This window comes from Tenrec ecaudatus, chromosome 5 (assembly GCF_050624435.1).
Source record: "Tenrec ecaudatus isolate mTenEca1 chromosome 5, mTenEca1.hap1, whole genome shotgun sequence".
NCBI lineage: Eukaryota > Metazoa > Chordata > Mammalia > Afrosoricida > Tenrecidae > Tenrec > Tenrec ecaudatus.
In genome coordinates, this window is record NC_134534.1 from 48,556,100 (window position 1) to 48,571,622 (window position 15,523).

The following is a 15,523-nucleotide window of genomic DNA, read 5'->3' on the forward strand; positions in this document are numbered from 1 at the left end:
TTTGAGAATAATGAGGGCAATTAACATACAAATGTGCTTGACAAAATTGATGTATGTATGGATGGTGATAACAGTTGTATGAGCCCCTAATAAAATGATTTTTTTTAAATCTAGGCTCAGTGACCTTATCCTTTAAAAATAAAAAGGATGTTTTCCTGGCAAACAAATGTTGAGAATATATTAGCAGCAGACCTAAGTCATAAGAAAAATTAGAGGGCATAATGGGTGTGATCTAAACCAGGGAAGATTATGTGTAAAAAGAACACTTTAGTAGCAAATGTGTTGCTACATAGATATTCTCACAGAAATGTTTTTTGGGGGGTTGTTTTTAAGGAAATGCTCAAGAAAGTCCTCCAGACTAAAGGAAAATGACACTAAATATGAATGCAGATTTTCCCAAAAAATGAAGACTGTCAGAAATAGAAACTATGTCGATAAACACAAATGTTTCCTTGTTTTCTAATTTTAAAAAATAGATTTTATAAAGCGAAAGTTAAAAGTAACAATGTAGATACATTGACAACAATGCCCGGCACACAGTCAAACCCACGACTCTGAATCGCAGCTGACCTATGTTGGGTTTCTGAGGTGGTGAACCTCGCTGGCACAGACGGCGGCGGCTCTCTCCCATGGAACAACTAGGGATGCGTTTGAAACACAGACCTTGTGGTTAGTAGCCCAAACCCCAATTGAGGGGGTTTAATAAATTGACCCAATAAATGAAAGCATAAAAAGGTATCCTTTGGCTCCAAAAAAATCAGTAATCTTCTACGTTTTATTTATTCACATTGGATAAGACAAACTCTAATATTTGGGAGCGGGTCTACATATATTTATATTGTTATAAAATACTGCATGTTTCATGAACTTTAAATGTGAAAAACTAAAAGGAAAATGACTCGTTTCTCTGCACATATGTAATTTCCCATTCCCTCTGCATTTTCCAGAGTTGAAGCAAAACTCGGCACTTTTAGTACCACCTGGGGGTGGGAGGAGGGGGCAGGAATGCCATTTTGAGGAAATGAGAAATCAGAATGGTTATGTTAGTCATTCTGGTAACTGCTTTTTTATATCAAAGTCAACCTTTTAAAATCTCTGAACATTACTTAGCTTCCAAACCACGATTCCATATAAGAAGAGGAATCTAGAACCTCCGTGTATTCATTACCGAACGATGGCAGCAGATGTGAACAGCAGCAGTCTTACAGCACAGCCATGAAAACGTCTTCAAAGAGTGGGCCTTCAAGCAAATTCCCCAACAAAGCGCATTATCTTTCAATTAAAATGGAACAACAATCTCTCTTGTGGTACAAGAGCGGAATGAAGCCATGATTACAGCGTGTAGGTGCTGAAAATGGAAATCATTGTCCCCTTCTCCCTTCTGGTTTTATGCCTGTAGCCTGGGAGATTTGGGTAGCCCACTGATTGGAATGAGATCCTGCTGCTTTTAATTCTCTCTGGGTATAAAAGGAAGGTAAAAAATTGTGAAATTGAACTGTTCCAGTGGAAAGAATGCTGCACAGTAAAATAATTAGCAATTGGATTTCAAAATATGAAAATCCCCAAATCCAGGGTTAGTCACAGAAACATCTTTATTCTTTTTGTTGTTCTTTTCATAAGAAGGTCATTTATTTCCGTTACAATAATTGCCATGGAAGAAGTTTAGAAGTGGGAAGTTTCTAACCGCCAGGTGTGGGCAACAGAAATGAATCTCTATCATCCCGCCAGGTCGGGACCATGAATAAGAGGAGCTTTAGATGATATGGATATTGTGTGATCCATCATTCATTCCTTCAGAATGGAAAAAACATATAGTAACAAAGAAACATTGTCTATTTAAAAAGATAAATTGTGTGCAAGATCACACTCCAATAAAAATAGACTAGAAAGCTTTAAAATCTCTTAATTTAAAAATGTTGTTTGAATATGCTGTGGCGTCAATTCCAAGTCATAGTGAGCCTATAAGACAGAGTCTACTCGGCCTTCTCCATCCCTGAAATGTCATTGTGTGGTCCTGTCACGCCGGAAACGATGCCACTGGTATTTCAAACACAAGCAGGGCCACCCACGTTGAACTGGGTGGGAGATGGCATCAAGACCATCATGCATGAAGAAAGACAAAGGTCACTGAAAAGATAGGAAAAGCGTAATGGATGTTCACTACAGTTAGTCTGTGTACTGGACTAGATGAGCAGCTGACCTAGATGGAGAAGATGTTCCCTCAGGATTAGAGTCAACATGGAGATAACACTCTTCTTGCTGTAAGCAAGGCGGCCTTGAAACACTTGCTCATGAAAACCAGAGACTGTAGTTTTGGGTACAGATTACAACTCAACATAAACCAAACAAAATCCTTATACCTGGAACAGTAGTCTAACGATCCATGGGCGTCATGGCAAATGGAGAAAAGATTGAATTTGTCGATGATTTCATTTTGCTTGGATCCATCGCCAAAGTTGATGAAAGCAGGATTTACGAAATCAAACAAATAAAAACAACAACAACATGTTGTACTGGGTGAATCTGTTGCACAAGGCCTCTTGCAAGTGTTAACGACTCCAGCGCCGGGCTTCCTGTCACCTGATATCCATGTGAAAGTTGGAGAATGAGTAAGAAAGCAGGAAGAAGAGTGGATGCCTTTGAATTAATCATGTCGGTGAAGAATGCCGAAGATACCACGGACTGCCACAAAAGTGAACACGCTGCTTTTGGAAGAAGTAGCCAGATTTCCCCTTGGAGGCAAGAATGGGGAGACTTCCTCTCCTGTTTTGGACAAGTTTTCAGGACACTCCAGTCCCTGGAGAAGGACATCATGAGGGTCAAGCGGAAGGGCAGTGAAAAGAAGGGAGATCGTGAACAGACGGGTTGACACGGAGTCTACCAAACGGGCTCCAACAGCACCACAATGATGAGGGCGGCACTGGACGTGCTTCTGAAGGAGGTGCCCGTGGCTCCGTGAGCGTTGACCAGGTTCACTCTCCTCTCCCGTAGCGGTCATGATCAAGGCATGGCGGAAAGAAGCGTTCGCTGGTCCTCACCTCGTTTTCTTTTATGGGTCTCCAAGTTATGCTCCCTGCCGAAAACCAAGAACCCTTTTTCTATGTAGTGTTGACTTGGGAAATGATGGTGGAGCAATGAGGAAGAAGTAGACAGGAAAAGGATATCTGGATGGGGTAAGAGCAGTGCCCGCCTTGGTGTATAAGAAATGGAGACTTACGAGCATGGTATAATAACAGGTGGAGCAGAGTTTTAAACATTGACATGCTCATTACAGCCTCCTTCACGGAGCAGTCTGACTAAAGATAGGTGTGAATATTCCATATTCAATAAGAGAGGGAGTGAGGCTGCCTGCCCCTGTAAATATTTACAATCTCAGAAACCCAACGTAGAGTCCCTAGAACTCTCTATCTAAGTCAAGAACAGTAGGCTTGGTTTCGTTTCATAAGGAATAAAGAATGATTCTAATTAGAGGCTATGTAAAGGAGCAGTCAAATAAGAGGCTGTTCTAGAAGGATACAATCCTGGACAGGTGGCGAGAGTCAGATTACAGAAAATGAGGGAAGAGTAACTGGCCACGTATTTACAGATCTGGAAATAAGAATGTTTTAAAATGTATTTTTGTGCTGACAAGTTGATGTGTTATATAATCCGGGAGAATAGCAGGATGGTTAAAAGTTCTATTTTTTCCCCAATCATTTATTATAACTTATCTGCAAAAGCAGCATATGTTTTATTTAGTTAAACTTTCAACAAATGTTCCTAGGTTATTCAATGCAGAAAGAATGGCTATCCATGTGCAAAAAAAAAAAAAAAGGAATCCCAATCTCATATGGTATCAAATGTTACACAAAATGGATCAATATAACATCTAGAGAAAAAAATTGAGAAAGTGGCCTTAGGATAGGCAAATATATTTTAGACAGGATTCCCAAAAGCAGGAATATTTTCTCAAGTTTGGCAACATCAAAATGAAAACCTTTTGCTTCATGAGGCATTTATCAGTATATGTTTTAATATTTCCTCCAAGGTTGTGGTTTGCCTTTTTGTGTTCTTAACAGTGCCTTTGATGAGCAGGGGAAAAAATGCCTTCCTTCAGGTGGCAGAGAGTACAAATAGACTGAGAGAAAATATTTTCAAAACATAATTGAGAAGAGACTAGTATTCAGAATATATTTTTAAAGAACTCTTTCAATTCAATACCAAGAATACAAACAACCCAATTTTAAAATGGACAAAGAATTTGAACAGACACTTCATCAAAGAGTATGTAGAAATGATAAACATGCACATGAAAACATACTCAATAGTATTAGTCTTTAGGAAAATGTAATTTAAAACTGCAGATGAAAACCCACAATGAGAAGAATGCTAACATTTGAAATGACACAATAGCAGGTTTGGGCATAGATGTGGAGCGATGGTAACTTGGAAGATGTTAGGGTGCAATATGGTGCAGACAGAGCAGAAAACAGTTTAATAAAATCATTCATATTTAAACGTTCTTCTGTTTATCCAAAGACTGGGGCGGGGGGTGGGCGTCGAATGAAAAGAAAAGCATAGATGGGGGAGGGGATATGAAAACACACACAAAGTACTCAGCCCAGATTATAGGGAGGACTTCTTTCCATCGAGACTGAAAAACAAACAAGCAGATGAAAACTAGGCTAAAGCGAAAAGCGATCAAGGCCAAGAAAGATGCCGGGGGAGCCCTAGCACACATGGCTGCATGCGGAGTCCGGAATGACAGTCACCGTGGTCCTCTCAGAGTGATGCTGAGACTGGCACAAAGCTGGACCAGGTGGAAGGGAAACGGGACCACGCCCCAAATAAATGTAGGTCTGACCGAGGCTATTTCTATTGTGTATTTACATATGCTGCGAATATAATCATAGGAAACACATTTTGAAACAGTTATAACCCAGGGGGAGGGAACCTTTTCTCCTGCCCAGGGTCATTTAGATATTTATAACATCAGTCACGGGTCATATGAAATTATCCATTTAAAAATTACCCTGCTGCATTTGGTCACACATTTCGTTAATCCACCCTTACTCTGCTCCTGGAAAGAGGCTGTCTCAAACCCTAGTCACAGAGGTGGTTCTACCCCGTCCTACAGGGTCGCTAGGAGTTGGCAGACTGAGAGGTCGTGAGAATGTGATGAGTGAGCAGCCACCAACCTCTGGGTCAGCAGTTTGAAATCACCAGCGGCTCTGTGGGAGAAAGACGAGGCTTTCTCCTCCTGTAAAGTGTTCCAACCGGAGAAACGCACATAGGCAATTCTTGCTGCTCTATAGGGTCACTATGAGTCAATAGGACTCCATGGCAGTCAGTTTGGTTTTGGAATGTGGTGGGCAGAACTGCGTGTCGTTGGTGAGGCATGTGACGTTAGCTGGTATTGATGATATCATGGGCCTTAAATGGCCTTCGAGCCAGATGTTACCCAACATCTTGAGGGTGTAAGTCATTGGCCCGAAGGACTCAGAACCATAATCTTAGAGGGCATCAAAGTTAACGGGCACACATTAGTTCACAAATAACATGTTCTACAGCCTACTTTGGTGAATAGCAACTGAGGTCTTAACAGTTTGTGAGGAAGTTAGAGCTGGGTGCTTTGAGGTTGAGGGTTCTGGTATTTCGTGTGCCCTTTGGGCATTAATCAACCACTGTAAGAGGGCTGGCCAACCTTGCCCACGTCTGGCAGAGGCCAACGGGCTGGCCGCAGGACTGAGATGCTAAGAACCAGAGAAAGCGATGCCTGTGGGCATGATTGAGAAGAAGCTTTCCAGACCAAAGAGCTGTATTGGCACCATTTCTGATTCCAACTGTCACCTGTTAACCAACACAATGAATTCCATAATCATGGAAAGCAGAGGGGAAAGCTTGTGGAAGCCCAGCCACAGTGCAGCGATTGCTGTGCCCCTGTACAGAATAAAGGGGAGTGGGGGGCGTAATCAAAGCTGCATGGAACAATTCGTCTGAAGAACTAATAGGCACTGGGAACCTCAGCTTCTACCTCATGGCGACCGCAACTAGATGGTGGCCATTACCACTACCACTCTGAACGTGATTGTTGGAAGTCCTGAATAGCATAGGAGAAAAATGTGGAACAAAACTCTAAATTATAATTTTTTAAAAGACCAGATTTACTGCTCAGATAGTGATTGGTAGAACCCTGAGACTGAGGCTCTTAGGCACCTTCAGATCCGGGATGACCCTCACCCCGAGGAATGAATTGTTCAATTGAAGCTCCACTGGCTCCTAAGCACCATGGACTGCCAAAAGAACAAACAAAAATGTCTTGGAAGAAGCACAGCCAGAATGACTCTAGCGGTAAGGATGGGGAGACTGTCTGACGTACTTCCGACGTGTGGTGGGAGGGACCGGCCCCTGGAAAAGGACTCCATGCTTCGTAAAACAGAGGAGCAACCCAAAAGAGGAAGACCTTCAACAAGATGGGTTGATACCGTAGCTGCAGCAATGGGCTCATATATAAGAGCAATTGTAGGACCGGGTGGTGTTTCACTTTGTTGTACATAAGATTGTTATGGGTCAGAACAAGCTCAAAGGCACCAAGAACAAGGCAGGTCTTTAACACAAACAGTAACACTAAGGAAGTACAAGCTCCTCAGCACAGTCAGCCATAAGGGTGGCATTTATTCAAGATAAAAGTTCAAAAAGGTTAGAAAAGAAAAAGGACAAGGGCTCAAGTAGAAAGAAAATGTTCTGGGAATGATGATGGCAACAAACATACAAATGTGTTTGACACGATGGATGGATGGATGGATGGATGGATGGATGGATGGATGGATGGATGGATGATGGATGGTGATCAGAGTTGTACAAGCCTCCAATAAAATGATTAAATAAAAATTTTTAAAAGAAAGAGGAATGGAGTCCCTAATAAAATGTAAAAGAAAAAAAAAAAAGAAAATGATTAGGGCAAAATATGTACAGATGTGCTTTATACAATTGATGTATGTCTATGTATGGATTGTGATAAGTGTTGTATGAGCCCCTAATAAAATGTTTTAAAAAAATAAATAAATAAAAAAAAAAAAAAAAAGAAAGAGGAATGGAAATCGAAAACATAGTTAGAAGTGGGAATGACCGACATTATATTGTAGGGCTTTTATTAAACCTTAAATTCTCAGCACCCCTTTTATAGAAGGGTGTGGGTGACAGTGAAAGCCCAAAATCCATTTGCAGGGTTCTGCCCTTCCCCTCCGAATCTAAACCTCCATTGATTCCCTCTGGCTAGTAACTAGGAATGAGAAAGCTCTTGCTCTCAGGCAGAGTGCATTGGAAAGCATGTCCACCCCTCTCCAGCCAACCCTTAGGGTCTTTCCCAGGCATGTCCTTGGTGGACAGTACTGGGCAGAGAAGTTGGGGGGGGGATGGGTGTTTTACAGTCATGAGTTATGCCCTGTCCATCTTGCCCTGACTGCCTTGGTTGGAAGGTCCTGCACCGATTTTGCAAGCTCGTCTATCTAATAGAAGGTACATGACCCAATCACAGTCCTGTTCCCAGTTCTGTAGCCCCATCTGTAACTCTGATGTACTGATCTGCTACCAATCATAAAACTGCGTCAGCTCCCTTTGTGCCAGGCCTTATTTAACTAGCTCCCTGGCTATAAATCCTCTTGTTAGTGGCCTCCCTCATCCAGATGATGTGTCTTTGTCTGGTCTGTGTCCTGGTTTAAAATTTAATAAATGTTCTCCTTGAGAGTGGGGTCTCTTTTGTAACTTAAAATAGATTATAATCAGTGACATGGGAAAAACGTATAAATTACTGAATAGAAATCCGAACCTTGTTCCCCTAATTCCAAATTACAAGTTTCTCCAAAGGTCGGAAGTGTTAGTAAATAAGGAGGCGTGGGAACAGAAGTAGTAGAGGAAATGGTGGTTCATTGAGAGCATTGCAAAGAATGAGATTAAACAAAATGTGTGTGAATTGTGGAATAGAAAACTAGGGATCTACTCTGTAAACCTTTGCCTAAAACATAATGAAAAATTATAAATGGAGGTCGGGGGATGCGGGGAGGCAGATGGACTAAAGTGGAGGTGGCCAGAAAGCACTTTTGGAGATTATGAAAACATCCTTCTCTATTGTGCTGGGGCTTTCCACCTCTGCACAGAGTTACAGCCTTCGCAGCCCCACGGGGCGCTCGACCCTGTCCTTTAGGGCCGTGATGAGTCAGAAACAACTCGGTGGCAGTGACTTTGGTGTTTTGGGTTTGAGTGTGACTTCTCAGATGGCTTTATTAACTTTTCTAGATATTGAACCATCAAACACACTTCTGACAATAGATGGCTGGAGACGGCTGCCCTCTGAGCTGGCTTCTTGATTCACACACTTTGTCATACTTTAAAGATCATGAGCTCCTAAATTCTCTGGCTGTTGATCCAAAACCAGAATAGACCTGGTACCAGGACTCTCCTAAAATGAGGGGTCCAAGTCCTTAAAACTGTCAGGTTCCTTCATCAATAACTGACAGGAATCTCGGAAGAATAAAAACTGGCTTCCATCTTTTAAAAACTTAACTCTTATATTTTTAATGAAGCCCATAGAATTTTAATCCCATGTGATGAATAAAAATAGATCAAAGCCTCTGTTGGAAGGAAAGACAAGAATTAGAAAGAAGGGAAATACAGGGCAGGATAGATGAGGGGAAGAAATAAAGGAGACAGTGAAAAACAGAGTGATCCAAGAAACCACGACAAACAGAGAAATTGGGAACCAAAAGGGAAACTTTGACAGAGACAGAGAAAGAAATGAAGAGACAAGTAAACAATGGGGAAATAGAAGCCCTTGGCAGAGAGTAGGGAGAGATAGAGAGGAGTCAGCTCACCATCCTTTTCTGTCCCTATTTCCAATCATCCATCCCTTCTGAAAAAAACAAATAATCATATTTTTTTAAGTACCCAAACTTCAAATTTCACACACCCACTTTGATGCATCTGGCGTTTCAATTTCATTGAATACATGGTGAAAGAAAAGAAGTTCTTAGCATCAAAAAAGAAAGACCCCCTACTGACCCTTCAGCAACTGGGCTCCCGGCCTTCCCTGCATTCTTTCTCAAGTTACTCTGAGGACACTCCATGCACCAAAGGCAAAGACATTGAGTCTATTATGACAGAGGAAGAAACCGGCCAGCTCCACGCCTTCCTTCTCCCCCTCAATCTCCAAGGACATCCTTCGCGAAGCTCTGTTGAAGTCCTTGATCAGCATATTCTACCTGCTCGGAGAAAACACTCACATCCCTCAGTTACTCAGGGACACAGTCTTGGCCCCTCTGCTGTGTGCCTCCTCAGGCCAGGGCATAAGTCATCAGCAGAGTGTCTATTAAATCATCATATAATGGCTCTAGGCATATGCATATATACACCATATATATTAGCTACAGGTGCATGAACTTTTACAAGAAAGCCTGTTCATCATATGAAAACTGTCCTTCCAATAACTTCCCTGTAAAACTATGCTCTCTCTCCCCCACTCCCCTTCTCTGCCCCCTCTCATAATCAGAAGGGACCAGTCTCTGGGGAAAGATATCATGCATGGAAAACTGGAGGGTCAGTGAAAAGGACGGGAGTCCTCAGCAGGACGGGAAATGGATTAACATACTAGGCTTAGCACAGCCGCATTGGAAGGATGGCGCAGGAGCAAGCAGTTTCGTTCTATGTACATGGGGCTATTAGGAGCTGGAGCGGGCTGGACCAGCACCTCGTAGCACAACAACAAAAACTCTCTTGAAGACCACTGGTGGTCAGTGGTAGAATTCTCTCCTTCCACACAGGAGACGCCGGGTCACTTCCCACCGAGTGTATTGCACACACAGCCACCATCCATGTGTCATCGTCAGATGCTTGAACGTTGCTATGACACTGAACATGTTTCAGCAGAGCATGCAGGCTAAAAGAGGACAGAAAGAAAGGCTTGCCAATCGACTCACAAAAGTGAGTCAGTGAGAACTGCATACATCACAAGGGTTCGAATCCACTGTAGCACAGGCTCCGTGACAGCGAGTGACAACTACAATGATTTTCTTTTCAAATCAGCAGGTCCTGTTGATGGTATATTTTAAATGTTGTCTAATTCAGCCCTCTTGCTATCTATCCAAGAGCTTTCATGGTAGAGTGGGTTTTGAGTTGGCTGCTCATCCCAAGGTCAGCAGTTTGAACCCATCAGCCATTCTCTGGGAGAAAACTGAGGCTTTCTACTCCAGTAAAGAGGCACAGCCTCATAAACCTACCAGGAGAGTTTTACTTTGTCTGATGGAACGGCAGTGAACTTGAGAGAACCTTCTATCCATATGCCAAAAGACACATCCATCCCACCTGAACTGGTGGGTCTTTCTAGTCTTTTCCATCCCCGCACTGCTGCTTGTCGCATCTCTAATGAAGTCACATTCTTCTTCACGAAGCACCTTCTAGGAAAATCCATTAAAAAAAAAAAGCTCCCCTTTTCTTTCCAACTCAACTGCAAACTCCTTACATTGGTGTTGGGAACTTTTTCAATTAGACCTCAACCCATCATCCCAAAATGAGGCTGCCCTACTTTCCCTTCCCCGTTTACAGTCACGCCACATTTCTCTTCCTTCCCTACCTGCTCCTTTCACCCTCTCCCAGCCCTCCACCTGTGGACACTGCCTTCCCCTCTCCCTTCTCTACACGGAGAGCTCAGAGATGTCAACTTAAATTGCATCATGTTCCTCAGCCTGCCCACCAACCCTGGTCAGTCAGTCATTTCTGTCTCCAGGGCTCCATGGTACTTCGAACATACACTTGGTACAGACAATAGCACAATGTACTGCAGATAGCTAAGTATCTTTTTTCCCATGAGATTGAAAGTCATCTAACTGTAGTTACTACCTCACAATTTATTCGAGGTTTCCTAGGACTTAGCCTAAAGTGCACACAGTAGGGGCACATTAAATGGGTGATGGGCAAATAAACATACCTTTCTGTGCTTTAATTAGTTGCTTTCCAATTTCTAGTGTCACATAGGCGGTGCCATTTAGAACGATGTCCGTTATGGTCTTCCAAGCATTAGGAGAGAGCCTTTCACTGGGGGAAATAAAATTCCCTGCTGCATTGTTTATCACTACCTAACAAGTGGACAAGCAAAACATAGAAGCTATTAGATGAGGAAGGGCATTTTCTCTCAAGGACTGATTTCTGGCATGTATTAATGCGAACAATACAATAGCACTGAAGTTCAAAGCCAACTATGAAACAATACCATGAGGTTTGGGTTTGACTGACATTTCTGAGGCTCAAAAAAACAATGTTATTTACCAACCTTTAGAATTTTAACCACTATCTGGAAATTAGGGCATAGTGTAATATTATGAAAATAAATGCAGATTCAGCTAGTTGGCCATATGACTGATGGTCCCTGTCCCTACTTGGAGCTGAAGGGTGAAACCTTCAAGTACAAGCTGAGTGGCTGATGACTCACAAGTACCCAGAGGCACCTGGGAAGACAGGCCTTTTAAAAAATTCTCTGCTATTGAGTTGATTCCAACTCACAGTGACCTATAGGGTGGGGTAGAACTGCCCTTGTGGGGTTTCAGGCTGTAACTCTGTACTAAACCAGGAAGCCTCCTCTTTCTCCCAATGCATCACCACTGCATCCACCACTAGGGTGCCTAAAGGCACTTCTAGTCATTTGCTACCAAAAGGTTCTACTCTGTGCACACGTGGTCACCCTGAATCAGAAGCAACTCACAACAACTAACAGCAGCCACAACCCTGGAACGACACTGGATTTCAGGGAATCTCAGGAAATCACTTTTAATTTCTGTTTGTTTTTTTTATTTGCAGTTCCTAGGTGATGCAAATGGTTAACTCTTTCACCTGCCAACTGAAAGGGTAGGAGTTCAAATATAGCCATAGACATCTCATAAAGGGAATATAATCTCAAACGCGGTCTCAAGAGTCGGCCACTGACACCCCTTTGGAGGACAGTTCTACTCTGACACACATGAACGCTCCCGGAGTCAGAACCACTTCAATGATATCTGGTTTACTGGTTGTCATTTTGATGGAATATGCCCCAAAAAGCTGGTTGACTGGTAACCTGTATCTTCATTATTAATAAACATTCTGCTGAGGTCTATAACGGATTCTGTATTATTGGTCTGTCTAAAACTATCTTTAACACAGAAAAATGCTGTCTTTGAGCTTCTTAGAGGGGATCATTTTCCAATATGTAAGTGAAAGCTCAACAAAATATCCACACATCTCACATCTTACAAGGAATAATTTGGATTTCCTGTAGTTTTCCTTGTCTGTATTGTGTTCTTCTACTAACTGAGATAACCACAAGTTATTCATAAAATAAAGAGCATGGATGACCTAAACTAGTTATTAGCCCTTAGATCCTGGCTCTTGTTATTCCATGGTCTTATGAAACTTGTTCTATATGATTGCAGATACATTTCTTTTTAAGTGTTCCTGAAAGACAGTGGCATCACAGTCCAGCTCCTCTGCATTCTGCTTCAAGCAGAGTTGGCATCTTTAATAGTATAATTTCTAAAAAAATAATTTTTTAAGTTTAATAAAACTATCGCAAACTAAATAAATAAATAACGTTTTAAAATAAGAGTACAATTTCTTAATGACCAAACATAAGGGGTTGCTCAGCCCGGCACTGGCTCCCATCCACATCTTATTTCCTGAAACGATCATGGTGGGTGTTCTCCATCTCAATGCCTCCTCCTTTGACCCCCTCACCAAGACACTCACATCAGGATGGCCTGCAATTCTGATCAGTTCTGACACCGCGTTTTGAACCATAGCAGGATCTCTCACGTCACACTGAAGTGGATGAACCTGGAAAATAACAAGGATAAAGGGCAATCCGACTGTCTCCCAATTTTTCAAACTGAAACAGGAAGGCAGATATTTAAATATGTTCCAATGTCCACATTTAAGTAATTTTTTAATGTACCTTATTTCCAGTTTGAGAAGAAATTTCTTCAGCTGTTGTTTTCAAAACATCAATGTTCCTAGAATATATACAATTACTTCATGTGAGTTTTTAAAGGACTTCAGATTGTATGTTTTTTTGTTTTAATGGACACAGAGAATCGATAGCAAAAATATGGAGACATGTCAGCTTGAAACCACAAGAGCTCCGTGGGAGGAAAATTGGGCTTTCTGCGCCTCTAAACAGGTACGGTCTCAGAAACCCACAGCGGTTCCTGAGTCACCATACACTGGATGGCAGTGAGCTTTGAATTCTTGAGAAGACACAAACACTTCATCTACAAATTAGTAGGAATGAATGTATTTTCCAAAAGTTAAATTCAAAACACTTTTGTAAATCTTTCCCTGATTTGTAGAATTGTTCAAAAATTGTTCAGTTATTTTAGTATTGTCTACTACAAAGATTAAAATCTTTTCCTTAGTTGTAATTCTTTATATTGGCTCCTTTCCTCAAACCAGCTTTAAAAAGAAAATACATTTTTTGCCATAACATTAGTAATTTTTAAAAATTGATGGGATTGGACACCCTATATCCATTCAGACTCTCGTGTTCTTGAGACAAACACAGAAATATAAACCATGAGTACATACTATGAATTTGATCATTTTAAAATTCTTATACATCACAACATTATTTTTAAATCCTAGTCAATTTGTATTAAAGAAAAACATATGGAAAAATTCTGTGGTCCTCTGAGTGACAGAGTGATTGTCATTGAAATTAGTCTTTATTGGTCTACTGAAACATTTTACATGATTCAAAATTAGAAGACTGGGTAGGATTTCACCAGTCTCTGGAGCTAAACTTCCCCCAGGCATGTTTTTTAAAAAGTTGGGTTCTGTCAGGTTGAGTGTGACTTTCAGTGGCCCCAATGATCAAAAAGAGTTGCCCCCTAAGGCTTTCTTGCCTGCAATCTTTTTTTTTATAAACATTTTATTAGGGGCTCATACAACTCTTATCACAATCCATACATATACATACATCAATTGTATAATGCACACCTGTACATTCTTTGCCCTAATCATTTTGCCTGCGATCTTTATGGAAGCAGATTGCCAGGGCTGTCTTGGCTTGTGGGTGTGAACATCTAATTGTCAGTCTTTCAGTTGGCAGACCAGCACCTGCCCACACCACCACCAGCACTGGGTATAGAGGCACAGAGAACCAGAATGTGCCGAAAAGAAGAAATTCCTTCCACGTGCCTGATGCGTCCTATATCCATCACAACAAAAATGTTTTTAAATACTTGTCTATCTTAGAGAAAAATGGAATGATTACATCCATTCTCCTCAAGGTTGATTATCTATTGAAAGCGTAATCGTCATTACACCCACAGATAATGAAGCAGTCTTGACGTAGTACTTTTCCATTTCATCTTCACGGACAGAAAAATATTCTATCCGTGAATTTGGAAAATGGACATCTCATCAGCTCTATAATCATCATCATTTTTGCCATCTCCAATTACATGTGACTTTTTCTAAGGAAATGTATTTATGTAGTCTGGGGGTTCTTAATTTCCTGTATTGATTACATGGTTAAGCGCTCAATTTAATTGATGGTTGGCTGTTCAAATCCACCTAAACGTACCTCAGAAGACAGAGCTGGCAAATTGCTTCCAAAAGCCAGAGCACTGAACCCCCCATGGAGCAATTCTGCATGCCCTACACACGGAGTCACCGCGAGGAGGCACCCACTCCAAGACAACTACCAACAAGAGCTTAAGAAGCAAATTAAACGCCTTTGGCAAAAACAGTGCTTTCAATACTGTGGCAATGGAATTGTTTCTTTAAAGGAGTCTCTGGCAACTGGCTGAGACAGACTCACCGGCTAGCGATCACACACTGGGCTCCCAGGCTGGATAGGACGGTGGTCATTCCTTTGCCGAGGCCCGTCCCTCCTCCGGTAATGAACGCCACTTTCCCTTGGAAACTATCAGGTGGGAGCATTGCTTTTTTAAGGGGTGGAAAGAATTGAGACCGGGAAGTTCCAGGGCTAAAATATGTTTTTGTTCCATTACTGAAAAACTGAAAGAGAAAAAAAAAGGAAAGAAAATGAAATGTTGCTTATAGCAATATGTATTCACAAAAGAAGAAAGTTTCTAAAAACTTCTTGGGTGAATATAAACTCACTCTAAGCTTAATTGGCATTGATTTTAGTCAATGATTATTCTTTTTTCTACCTGACTATTAACTTGCACAGTCTAATAGTCTACATAGACAGAGTCTAAGAGTCTACATAGAATGGAATACTTGTTTTCCATAATAGTTAAAATAACCTTCAGCTAATTATTTAACCTTTCTCTGTCTTCATTTCCTCCTCTATAAAGTTGAACAATAGTAGAACCTTCTTGATTGGCTGTAATGAGGACAAAATAAACTAATATAAAAGAACTACCTTGAAAACTGTGTAGCACTGCTACAGATAAGAGCCCAACGCAGGGAATCCAAGACAGATAACCCCTCAGGGCCAACAAGGAGAGTAGAGATACCAGGGAGGGTAGGGACAGAAAGGGGGAATCGATCACAAGGA

General features: G+C 41.5%; 1 protein-coding gene across 2 annotated transcripts in view; it reads right to left on the reverse strand.

Annotated features, from left to right (window-relative positions):
• Window positions 1-15,523, reverse strand: part of DECR1 (2,4-dienoyl-CoA reductase 1) — a 78,215-nt gene that overhangs the window by 23,788 nt on the left and 38,904 nt on the right. For both annotated transcript variants that reach the window (XM_075550621.1, XM_075550620.1), the window contains exons 2-5: window positions 14,819-15,018; window positions 12,953-13,010; window positions 12,748-12,834; window positions 10,958-11,105 (exon numbers count right to left, since the gene is read on the reverse strand). In XM_075550621.1, coding sequence (XP_075406736.1) covers window positions 10,958-11,105; window positions 12,748-12,834; window positions 12,953-13,010; window positions 14,819-14,940 — 415 coding nt within the window. In that variant the 5' untranslated portion in view covers window positions 14,941-15,018. The remainder of the gene's footprint in view (window positions 1-10,957; window positions 11,106-12,747; window positions 12,835-12,952; window positions 13,011-14,818; window positions 15,019-15,523) is intronic.